Below are 12,500 nucleotides of genomic sequence, written 5' to 3'. Positions count from 1 at the left end.
GAGTTAAATCCCGAGTTGGTTTTGAACAAGCAGTTCCGCTTCCCCAACGAAGGATTTACAGGAAAGCAAGTCCCTCAGACAACATTTGTCCGTATGTGATGTAAACAAGGTAAGGCAAGAAGGTCTTATGGTATCTGGAAACAAGGCACAATTAGTTGAGCGAATACTTAAGCATGCAGATGGTTCTGTAGCAAGAACATTTGATGAACATATCAAAGATGATGATGAAGACATGCCCTCCAGTTCTCATGATGATACCTCAAGTGATTCTGAGGAGGAGTCAACCGAGTATGAAGGTGGTTCATCAGGCGACGATTATGTGGAGCGCAGCTTCCAAGTTTTATTTATTGATGATGCATACATACCAGAAGTAGTGTAAAGGTAAAGAGGGATGTAGGGAGGATCGGAGGTTGGGGAAGGGGGGTTGAAAGTAATCTCCCCTCTAGACGGGGGTGGACAAGAAGTTATTTTAACTTTAATTCAGGGGGTGCAACTGTATTTTAAGGCCTACTTTGCTAATTTTAGAATCCCCCCCTCCAGATAATTGTTCAACAGTCCCTTATGGGAAAAAAAGGCAGCTTCTGCAAGTACCAGAAATTGCGTAAAACAAAAGAAATAAAAGACAGAAAACACAGCAACTCCGAATGAAGACTAATCGCAAGTGACCAAAACCACAATGCTTTCCGGTTCCTGCAGAAAGACCCGAAAAAAAATCGTGTCCGAGGTTTTGAGTAAGGCCGACGGCTGATAGCCCTACTCAAGACCAAGTGGGCGGTTCTTTCCATATGGACGGAGAGAGCCGAGAAGGGGTGAAGACGAGTCGCGAAGCGCGAGAAAGAGAAAAACATCTGGTTACCTTAGACTTGAATATCACTTTCATGCAGACGCCAGCTGTCAAACGCGTCAAATTGATAATTTCAAAAGGGACCAATGGCAACTTAGTAATCACGCGTCCCCTCGGTATTACCAATCAAACAAACCAATCATATTGATCTGCATGTTTGTAAAAATATCAACCAATCTGGCCCTGGCGTCTGCATGAAAGTGAGATTCAAGTGCAAGGTAACCAGAGGTTTTTTTCTTTCTCGCCGCTTCACGGCTCTTTTCGCAGAACCAAGGTAACCAAGATCGGTAAATAACTTATTTCTTGTTTGCTGTTCGGTTGAAAGCTGTCATTTGTATAAAAGCCGTCGTTTCGTTAAAAGTTTCTTTGTCTGGATAGTGAATTCACTTTCACTGTGTACACTCTTGTTTGAATCCACTTTCTTCATATTTGTTATTTTTCTTACCTATATGACATCCCGGGAAGTTGTTTACGAGTAACTGTTCCTCTTATCTGTAAACTTTTGCAATAATTTCTATTTGCTGGGATTAGGGCGGAAAGAGTTCGGACCTTGATCCTCATGGTAAAAAGCTGTATCGGTTATTGTCCACGGTTGCCTGCTTGAAAACACCGCTTACGCGCACGCTATTAGCTAATCAGATTTGATTATTTTTCCCGTTTATGCTCTTGCTCAGTGCTTCTTGCTAACAGGCAAGAAACCGAGAGGTTCCATTGATAAAATTTGGAGGAATACCAAATTTCAACTAACTACACAGCTTGATCTCTCTCAATGAAGAGGTTTAAAATTCTATGAGGTAACGTGCATGAAGTCACTCTTACTTGGACAAGTGCCGTCACAGTAGCGATCTTGGCAGATGTAATAATGGCTTTCGTCACATCTCTCAGCTATCAATTTTGTTTCACCCTTCTTGACCAAAAAGCAAAACCACGTATTGTTTATATCAGTCAAGTTTTCCTCTACCCTGGTGGGAAGGCTTTTATTTAGATACCAGGAATATCCCCATTCGTGATGCCAGCTGAAAGAAATCAAAGAGTATATAAGTCATCAACGAAAAGAAAGTCCTGGTAAGCGAATGATGGGATGTATTGAACAATGATGACGTAGCTGGACAAAAACGCACTACAAAAGGCGTGGTGCATTCTGCACACGAGGATGATTTGTCAGTCAACCGTGGTGACCGTCGCATACAAAGCTCTGTGATGATTTTTGCAAAGAAAAAAGCCCCTAATGACAATGTGTTCGTAATTGTCTGTCGCTCTTGTTTTAGAATCTCCAATCCTTTTTTTCGCTATGGAAAGATTTTTAAAAATGCTACTATGACCAAATCAATCAATTCTTCTTTTTCTTTGGATTTCACAAGTTAAACTATATTAACTAAATTAACTCTAGTTTTAAGCCTTGATATAAAAAAGACGTCACGTGAATTCGTGAAAACACTTATTAATAGGGAGTGTTCGGAAATAATTACACGCTCGAAGCTATCTGGAATACAACAGTCGATTTATTGACACACCCAATTTTCAAAGCACTTGCAATTGTTTGTTCTCATCTGGTATAACAAGCGACAAGAAGACGCCGTAAAAACCTACAAATAAACCGCGAATTACACTCTGAAATATACAACTGACGGAAAGCGAGTTTTTACTCACCATTTGATGAGAACACTGTCACTACAGTAAGCACAAATCAATTCGCAGCTGGAAGTTTCTCAAGCAAAATCACGAACAGGTTCACAAAACAAAAATCAGCTCCCGCCGCATGCCGGTATATCTTCAGAATTGGCATGGACTAATAAATAGGGAAACTATTGTTGAGGAATAGCCTCAACAGGGAGACAGCAACGTCAACTTCAACGTCACTTATGTAACAGTGCTATCGAAAGTGTTTCACGATTATTCCATCTTGTTCACCTTGAACAATAGGGGCAAACTATCATATAGAATTGGAGTTTATAGCAACGGTTCTAAAGTGAAGATAAAAAGTGAAATATTTCCTGATGTATGCTCACGTTGTTGCACTGCAACATATTTTTTGAATCGGACCGATTTTCATCTCCATGAATCGGTCGTACATTGGCTGGCACATAAGATTGCGCTCCGACGCCGTCGGGCCGATAAATCGGGCCGACAATTGTCACAAATCGTACCGTGTAAACCGGCCTTAACCAATGATATTCTTGCTTTGTGGCGTTTTCGTTGCCGAAGCCTTCGTCGTTGCTAAAATTCCCGAATAAGGCAGCACGGGAGTTTCGGGCTTTCAGTCTTTTAAACTCTTGTTTTGCATATATGATAAGCTGCATTTACACGCTGCAATTTTAAGCTAGTGAGCAAGTGACATCACCTTTCCCTAGATCCAACCCTCTTAGGTCCAATCGGTCAGTTTTGAACGTGAGTAAACGGTATGGAACTGAATTAATTATGCATGGCTCACGTCCTCCACATAACCTCACATTTGTTCATTTCACGTCTTCAGGAAAAGTTAGCAAAAAAATGTACTTAACTGAGGAGAAAACGTCGAGTTGAGCTTGCCGGGCCATGTATTTTTGCTCGTTTTAAACCCTAGATCCTTCCCTTTTAGACTCTCAAAGTTTTGTAACGTCCATATCCTCTACAGTTTCGTCGCTGCTTAACGCCCTCTCCCCCCTAGGAGAGGTATCTACACTAATGTCCATTTCTGTCCCATTAAGTCTGAGTATCTGCTACTTTGATATTCAATGTAAGGAGAAATGAAGAAACGGAAAAATATCCGAGTCCCAGATGGGATTTGAACCCACGACCCTCCGTGATCTAGTCGGATGCTCTAACCACTGAGCTACTGGAGACTCTATGGTGAGCAAGGGTCAATTTTTGGGTCTCGACTGGAACCGCATCGCGCGGCTACACAGCCAAGTATTGACTAGCATATTTGAAACTCACTAACAGCATCGCGCTGTCACATTAATGCATATCAAGATCCAGTTGCATATCAAGATCCAGTAGCTCAGTCGTTAGAGTATCCGACTAGATCACGGAGGGTCGTGGGTTCAAATCCCATCTGGGACTCGGATATTTTTTCCGAGTCTACATTTCTCCTTACATTGAATATCATTGTTGTTGTTTCTATCTGCTACTTATTTCTAGAATCAGCATCGCTGGATTAATAAATAAGTTCACCGATAATCCAGGATATAACAGGATGTTCAGCATTATCGATCCAGTGAACGTGATTGAAAAGCTTGGAACGTAAAACGTCAGCTTGCGTCAGTTGTGGAGATTTAATATTTCGTTTTTTTTTAATCCTTTGCGTCACCATAAATCTAAGACATGTTCACGCTCTCCTTAACTACCGTAAATTAGAAATTCTACTTGCGCCTGCTTTTTACATAACGCAAAATGTTTGGGCGTGCTTGGATTCTGTTTCCTTCTTACCTGAGTCCAGTCCAGTATTCCTTGCTGTCATTAATGTTCCCCAAGACTTTATTTAAGCTTCTCGTGTCATTGATTCTTACTCCGCGTTTCCCGTTGTCTTCACACTTACTTTCTATTTCAGTGCCGTTGCACTTGTCCCGACTTGGAAAATAGATCACAGAGCCCCAGGCTTTTAAACCTCAATTAAAAAACAAACAAACAGAGCTTATAATTACTGTAAAAACTTTTGTAAAATGAGATAAAACTAAACCAATGAAACTATCAGGATAAGATGAGGAGAACGTATTTTCAGTTTCAATGGTGACTCTCGGATACGCGGAAAAAAACCCGAGTGCTCCTTTGCAGGAGTCGAACCCAGGAGACTCGTGGAAACAAGGCCATTAATGTTCCCAACCCATGGAAAGACACAACGAAATATGTGGGGTACAGTGGCAGGGGATGAAGAACTCGCGTTTCCCCTTAAGATAACCATGGGGTCCTTATCCCCAGGCCACTTAGTGATCCAATACAACTATCCTGTGGTCCCATTCTACCAAGACAGCTGACCATTTGAGTCTATGGAGCAAAGGACGACCTGTATGGAGCACTTCATCCCCACCCAGTTTATAGCCTGCACAGCAAGCGTTTCCAGTGGGCGAGGAGCGAACTCTTTTTTCGGCAGCGCGAGAATAGGGCGAGCGCAGAAAAACAAAAATGGAGTTTGGAGGGGAGGAGAGGAGAGGAGAACGAACTTCTTGTCTCGCCCCATTTTTCGCGCGGCCAAAACATTAAAAATCTTCCACGGAAACTCTTGCTACGAAGGCTACCCAGTTTAAAGAGATACGAATACCTTGCCTAGAAAGATACAATAATTAACAATTATTCCTTGAAATCGAGGTGAAGAGTGGCAGAATATTTACCGACATTGAAAAGAATAATGGTTTTAATATATACACACGAAGTGATCTCAACAACACTCGATCTCAATACTTGCAAAAGATAACCATTCGGAGTCGATATTCATGCAACTTTAATGGGAAGTCTGCTTGTTAAAGCATTTTCACTGTCAATGGCGGCTCTAATTGAGCAGGTGAGTGTTGCTTTGTTGTAATATGACCCGTTTTGTTTATTTGCAGCCATGTAGAACTTTCTTATACAAACAATTTCCTTAAATTCCTCTTTTTTCATTTCCTCGATTTCAGTAACAAATTCGTTTTGCTGGGCAAACCAGTCTACAAAATAGAACTACTCCGAGTGTAAAAAATTGTTGGCGTGAAATAATTAGCTGGAAAAACGAAGGAAAACTGGTTGGCAAAAATGTACAGTCTTCTCTTTCCTTTGAAAGTTTCAGGCCTATTTATGTGGCATGCAAATTTTGCATACAGCTGTCAAGGTGAAAACACTGACTCTGTAATGAAAATCCTCTCGTGACAAAAATTGAAAAGTAATTAAACTTGGCTCGGGCAGGTTTTGTTTAAAATATTATCATCAAATAATGGTCCTCACGATTTGGTTACTGACAGACATTTTTCCGCTGCAGGTCATGACTCCGACTCTTTTTCGTGTACTTTGACTTTACGATTTGTTTCCCAGGTGGGCGTTTTAAGAAATAACTGCAGGGCTTTTTGGAAAATTCGATTCATCTCATTTGTAAGTCGTCAGTTTGTAAGTCGTGCAGGTAGTTAATGATTGTAGAGAACTAGAAAACTTCTACTCGTTGCTATCTGCTGTCTTGCGAGATTTTTCTTCGACTTTTTTACTTTAGCTCCTGAATCAAGACTTGAGCTTGAGTAAAACCGACGAGCTAGGTGTTTTCATTTCTTTTTTTTTTTCGATAATCGAAAGGAAGACTGACAGAGTTCATTAGCAAGACAAGTTATTGGCAGTTGTCCCTCGGGGATTTTCATTAATGCCATCGTTAATGTACATATCTTGCCCACCGAAAAAACATGAAACTCAACGAGGGAAAATTTGGCGGGTGAAGTTTGTAACCTGAATTTCGAAGAGTCTGCGTTCCAAAAGTTCGCCTTAACTTTACAAACGTCACTTAATATTCCAGTGTTGCAAGTAAAATGGGTGGGGTGCTTGACAGGCAGTTATTGGCCAAAAGACTGAACGTTTCTTGCATAGGTCGTGTGCATGCAATCTAGAGACACAGATAACAATGATGTAATGTACAAATTGCTGGTAGACGAACAAAAGGAGCTAACGAGAGATCTTTTGTTGTCGTCCACCAACATGGCTGCGATGACGAAATGTGAAAACCACCCATTGGAAGTGTTCACTCATCAGCTGAAACAAGGAATAGGACGTTTTCAACCAACCTCTAGAGACTTCTGGTGGACGAACAAAAGAAGCTCATGAGAGGTCTTTTGTTTTCGTCCACCGACATGGCGGCGATGACGTCACATGAAAACCTCCTATACTTGAACTTCGATACGACGAACCCCAGTAAGCTCCATAAACGACCATCTTCATTCCCGCCCCGGTCATCAGAGTGTTAAGAAAAGAATTCTGATGAATTCATTGAATCTCCAGATACATTGAGCCTTTTTTAAATTAGCACGCGGCGATGTCTTTTGGCCCTTGGTATATGTTGTCTCGCAGTCATCGTAAGCTTATCTACACGTTTCCATTAACAGTCTTCCACTCAAGTAAGACTGGCTTGACTGAATTCAAACCGAACAAAAGACTGAAACTCAGTTTATCAGTGTGAGGAAGACTTGGAGTTGAAACCTCAAAAGAGACACGATCGAGGGCTCCTATCTCACCACGTTAAAATTGAAACAACGCCGGTTCATTGTGTGATAAACATACCCAACACCTAATGGGGAAAGTTATCCATTTTCTGGGAAATATTGTTTGGGGTGAAGTGAATGTGTTTTTATCGGAATTGATACAAAACAAAAAAAGTTTTTGATATTACAATGATCATCGATGCCGGCAAGATGTAGGATAAATGTAATAATGATATCCCTTTTATTTCCATTGCACCAACCTATTAGCGTTCACCGCTGAAAAATATTGTCGTTTCGACGCCAAAATATCAGGACAAGTTTTCATCTTCTCAATTATGTTCGATCACAAGGTCGAAGGCTTACCGAATTGAGAAAAAGTCAGTTAAACTTTTGAACAGAATACGTATTCGAGACAAACTAATATTTAGATGGGTGACCCAGTACTTACCAACTAAATAAATTGTCACTTGTAGTGAAAAAACATGCCTTGCCAACCAATTTCCGTGTGAGAATCGCATGCTTCAGTGAACGTCAAAAGGAATTTTCATCTACGTCCTTTGGTTCTAGTGGAGTAGCTATAAAGGAAACCATAGAAATAGCCATAAGTTTGTTTGGATCAAATTCCTTTCGGTTTCATCTTACAATCAGCATGGATGGATATACGTGTTCTTTTTCACCTTCATCTACTTAATTTTTCACGATGCGTGTGGTTCACTTTTTCGGCTGAGCGGAAGGGTTATTCTTGAAATACCTGTACATTGTCTGTTGTGTATAGCGCAATGATCAAGAGTTGTGTTAAGTCTGTGAAAGTTTTGCAGGTGGCTAATAAGGTCACTTCGATAATTGGATTTTGGAGAACTATCAGAGATGTATACAGCATCATATCGAAGTCAAACCTCTTTTAATGAAGGGAAAGAATTAGATAATTAGACTTTTTGTATGCCGCAATAGACGGCGACTGTGCCTATAAACTTAATAACCTTAACGATATCTTGAGAAGAGCACGTTGGTGCCTGTGGCTACATAGTAGCACGAAATATCACTTTTGAGGTCTAGAAACGTAGAAAACGTGAATTGCAAAGGATATTTCTCGCTAACTTTCGTTGTAAGCAAATCATCATCCACCTGAATCCACGAAATTTCGTTTTTTTTTTGGCAAGGTAAATTGAAATTGCGGCAGCTGGAAGTTGATAAATGGAAGTGAAGTTTGTATTTCAAATATTAACATTCATATTCGGTGCACGAGATAATTAAAAGAGCTGTGTCACAAAATTTAGCGACTGAGAACTGGCAAGGATATCGAGCGAAATGTAAACATCACTACTTGAAACGCTGAAGGAAGTTCTGAATTTCACCGTACAAAAAGAGGAGTCATTCAGGGATGGGCAAAATTAAAGAAGATTAAAGTCGATTGCAATTGGTGTTTTTGAAGACTGCTGAGTTTTTCAAAGTTTCTCTGTTGTTAGTAACTTAAATTATGTATGCTGTACAGACATTTCGCTTTGAGTTTTGTTGCGAAAACTGAATTTCTGGGTTAACGATAAGTTGCGTAGAATACAATACATACTTAATTGATGAGTCCCCTAAGGAGTTTTTCGGGGCTAATGAAACACAATTAACGAAACGACAGAATAACAACAACTTTTAAGAATGCCAACTGGCCGGAGGCTGAAACCAGTTGGAATTTACAATTGCGGCCGAAATGTTGAACCAGGGACGAACAGGAACAAATTCAACAAGTGGTCAGAACGGACCTGAACCCGAGATCCCCGGATCTTAAGGCAACCGCCTTAACCACTGGTCCTTTCTGGACCGTAGAAAGTAGGGGTGAGCAATTGGTAAAAATGCTATTCGCAAAATCAACCGTATTGCCGTGGCACAGCCTCCTTCAGCTCTGATTAAGTGAATGACCTTGCTTTCATAGCAGCCACGATGCCTCAAGAAAGCGGAGGCAACGAAAGCTTTGCGATAAGGAGATGACGACTTGATAAAGAAAGGGACATAAGGATCACGCGCTGCATTATGCGGCAAAAAGCAGATGGACATTCTGTCTGCGCGTGCGCGATTTTGAGATCTCTTATGGGCGTATCCGCTGGCCCACCATTAGCATCAACCAAAAATGGCGCCGCACTGTGTTCGATCTCCCATCTGCTGCGGCAAAATAAAAATCTAAGGTCTACTTCGAGTTGGTGGTCGTGATCATACGTGTCCCAGCTACAAAATTAAGGTGACTAGAATTTCCATTTTCGACCGCCTTTCCTGCTTATTAAAAATTTTCAATCGTATGGTAGTGAAACCAAGAGGAGGCGAAAATGTGGAGAGAGGCAGGGGGAGGCATTTGGTTGCCTAATTGATCGTGTAATTGCTTACCCTGTCGTATTGTTACCGATTTTATTTTCAAAGCAGTGGACGCACGATAACATAAAGGAGCTCCGTAAATGATTTGGGTGTGCAGGGATGGCCAATGGTGACAGCAATCGCTTTCCACCAATGTGTCCTGGGTTCGGTTCTTAGACTCGGCGTCATATGTGGGTTGAGTTTGTTGGTTCTCTACTAAGAGGTTTTCTCCGGGTACTCCAGTTTCCCCTCTCCTCAATAACCAACATTTGACGTGATTTGCGTTAATTGTTGATGTCAGTTTACAGTGTTCCCAATTAGTGCTCAAGCGCTAGAACGACTACACACTTAAATGAAAGTTTCTTTCTCTTTTGTAATGGCAAACTTTGAGTTTATAAATTTAGCACCGCTTCGCTCAGTTGTGGTATTTCCTTTCAAGTCCTAGCTTGGATGTAGGGAATAAACCAGTTGTACGAAAGGACGCATGTCCTTTTTCTGTGGCACTTTTGCCGTGCCATTCACATGTCAATTGAAGTGATGTTATTCTCTTGATTCAAGACGAAGCTGTTGCTGTGTCTACACGATTGAGGAGCTGCTTTATTGTGCCTGTATGTGCCACTATCTTCTATTTTGTTCATCCGGATAATGTTTGACTGTTGCTGCATCTTAAAATGGGCCTTCATATACTGAAGGCATTTACGATGCAACTCTGCCCGCAAATCTCCATTTCTGACAACATGAAATAGGAAAATAAATAGCCCCTGAGGGGAAAAAATACCCGTCTGTTAAAAATTGTGAATATAGCAGTATTGCGAGTTAATCCTTGCCTGGTCGGTCTTTAACCTAGTCAGCCACTTGGTCATTCATTCATTCATTCATTCATTCTTTCCCTCCTTCACTCATTCACTGACTCACTGACTCACTCACTCACGCACTCACTTACGCACCCACCCAACCACTCAACCACCCACCCGCTCACTCATTCATTCATTCAGTCCCTCAATTAATCAAGTTTTCTTTCTTTTCCTTGGCCAGAATAGTACCTGTAATGAGTTAAAGATGGTGAAAATGTACTGAAATGTTAGAGCAGCGTCCGTCATGCTCAGAACACCAAACAGCCAGGTCATTCCAAGAAGAGGTGAAAGAACAACGCAGGCCTTAAAACCTTGTCTTATTTTCTCCACCTCAGATGTGTTATCACTTGGCATCTTCCGGAGTTCATGAAGCACAAAACCAAAGAGCGCTGAGTTTATCTAAGAAAGGTAATTATATATTTTTCAATAAAAGTACACTTTATGTCATTTTTGTCGGGGCTGTCTGAGGGGGTGAGTGAGTGTAAGATTGTAGGCCTGCAGCGCGTGCATGAATTACGAAGCTAATGTATGATTTTCTTGAATTTCCACGATTGATGTCCATCGTACGGTTATTCTGTTTGCGGCCCACTTGACGGCTTTTTCTTTTTACTTTGGAAGAGTAATGATCAACCGCAACAATGGCGTTCACGTTGGTGGCATTCTGGCCAAGAGCGCTTGTGGGCTTTGTGAGTCAACACCTGCTTAGCCTAACTGCACCGTTTGGGGATTCCATCACTATTCCTCCCAATACAGCAATAAAGAAAATCAGAAAAAACCCTTTAAAAAACCAAGTACAAAAAAGAAATCAAGCAAAAAGAAAAAAAGAAGTTAAAAAAAAGATAAGATGCCTTTGTCACAGGGTTTTGCGGTGGTCTCTCATCCAAGTACTAATTCCACCCGAATGGGCTTGACTTCAGTGAAAACTTGAATCAAATTATATGTAATTGGTCATGTTAATGGTAATGCGATTGGCCAACAAAATTAATCGTGAAAGAAAAAAATTCAGCCTAGAGCCTGTGAACTTTGTGAGTCAACACCCGCTTGGTAACCGCACGGTTTAGGGACTAGAAACCATTCATTAATAACGTTAAAAGAAGATTGGAAAAACCTTTAACAAAATAAAAAAAGGAAATCAAGTAAAAAAAAACAAAACAATGACAATAATAATTGCATGTCTTCATCGGGGGGAATTTGCGGTGGTCTCCCATCCTAGTACTAACTCCACCCGAAAGGGCTTAACTTTATTGGACACTATTGCCTCAATTTATACATAATCGGTTATGTAAATGCTAACGCGATTGGACAAAATATAAATCGTCACGCCTCACAGGCTTTGTGCTTGTGCTTAGTAACTGCACTGTTTGGGGACTCCATCGCCATTCATCAAAAACGTGAAAAGATTACAGAAGAGCCCTTAGCAACCAAATACAAAAAAGAAAGCAAGTAAAACAAGATGAGATATCTTCATCACGAAGATTTCCCAGTGGTCTCCCATCCAGGTACCAACCAGGCTATCCGATAGAGCTTACTTAAGTGAACGCAAAAACGACACACAAAAAAAAGAGATAACATAATAAACGGTAAAAGAAAATTAATTTTGCAAAAGTAATTACTACACAATACCAGCCTACTGCACTACCCAAATGTACGCAATGCGTGCCAATTTTTTACATGACGCCGCTAAACGCTACATTTCAAAAACAAAATTGATGATCACGTTTAGGCGACTTGATGTTGTTATCGTCAAAATGAATTTTAATCTTAGGTTTGAAAGAATCTGCCTTAAATTACTTCAATTTAGTAGCCAAATTCTCTTTTGCAGAAGCCGATGCTTTTCATTGGCTGTCGGTAGTCATTGAAATCGCTGACAGGCCTGAAATATTTTGACATAAGCACAGTGTTCTAGGTTTGGAAGTAACACTGGAAGCACTTCCCCGCCAGCATTTGTTGAACCATAATTGACTGTATCCTACCAATTTGAATGTTAAAATAGTGATGTAGCAGCTGATCCAAAGATTACTCGCCATTGGTTCGCAACCCTGACCCCAAACAATAGCTAAAACAATAGAAAGAATGACAGGGGCACCCAACGAGAATATAGTTCAAAACCACTTAAACATAGCATTGTTAAACGTATTTTAGTATTTAAACGGTAGATATAGGGATATTTTTATCCCCTAAAAATTTTTCATCTGTTCGGATTTCCTAGCTGAATGTCTAGTGATCCGAAAATTATAGAGATCAAATTCCAGCCAGAAAAAAGGCTCCCGAAAATTCTAGGTGACCTTTTTAGGGTAAAAATCCGTTTAAAATGGGCAATTATACCATTTTTCGGATGTT

At 40.6% G+C, this 12,500-nt stretch overlaps 4 protein-coding genes and 1 non-coding gene across 5 annotated transcripts in view; 1 reads left to right on the top strand and 4 right to left on the bottom strand.

Moving 5' to 3' along the window:
- The window catches only part of LOC138033254 (uncharacterized), a 64,314-nt gene extending 56,531 nt beyond the window's left edge, over positions 1–7,783 (bottom strand). Inside the window, exon 1 of the mRNA XM_068881022.1 lies at positions 7,647–7,783. The gene's annotated coding sequence lies outside the window, so the exon portion shown is untranslated. The remainder of the gene's footprint in view (positions 1–7,646) is intronic.
- LOC138033253 (uncharacterized) overlaps positions 1–9,812 on the bottom strand; it is a 14,446-nt gene extending 4,634 nt beyond the window's left edge. Inside the window, exons 1-4 of the mRNA XM_068881021.1 lie at positions 9,340–9,812; positions 7,418–7,544; positions 4,253–4,430; positions 1,664–1,860 (exon numbers count right to left, since the gene is read on the bottom strand). Coding sequence (XP_068737122.1) covers positions 1,664–1,860; positions 4,253–4,430; positions 7,418–7,487 — 445 coding nt within the window. The 5' untranslated portion in view covers positions 7,488–7,544; positions 9,340–9,812. The remainder of the gene's footprint in view (positions 1–1,663; positions 1,861–4,252; positions 4,431–7,417; positions 7,545–9,339) is intronic.
- The window catches only part of LOC138033439 (adhesion G-protein coupled receptor D1-like), a 143,531-nt gene that overhangs the window by 31,082 nt on the left and 99,949 nt on the right, over positions 1–12,500 (bottom strand). The window lies entirely within an intron of this gene.
- Positions 3,594–3,667, bottom strand: Trnas-aga (transfer RNA serine (anticodon AGA)). The gene has a single exon. It is a non-coding gene; the product is annotated as a tRNA-Ser (tRNA).
- Positions 10,428–12,500, top strand: part of LOC138033232 (kynureninase-like) — a 19,596-nt gene continuing 17,523 nt past the window's right edge. The window contains exon 1 of the mRNA XM_068881007.1: positions 10,428–10,568. The gene's annotated coding sequence lies outside the window, so the exon portion shown is untranslated. The remainder of the gene's footprint in view (positions 10,569–12,500) is intronic.

This window comes from Montipora capricornis, chromosome 14, assembly GCF_036669925.1.
Source record: "Montipora capricornis isolate CH-2021 chromosome 14, ASM3666992v2, whole genome shotgun sequence".
NCBI lineage: Eukaryota > Metazoa > Cnidaria > Anthozoa > Scleractinia > Acroporidae > Montipora > Montipora capricornis.
The sequence above is the reverse complement of the archived record's forward strand: the minus strand, read 5'-3'. Positions and strand labels throughout refer to the sequence as shown.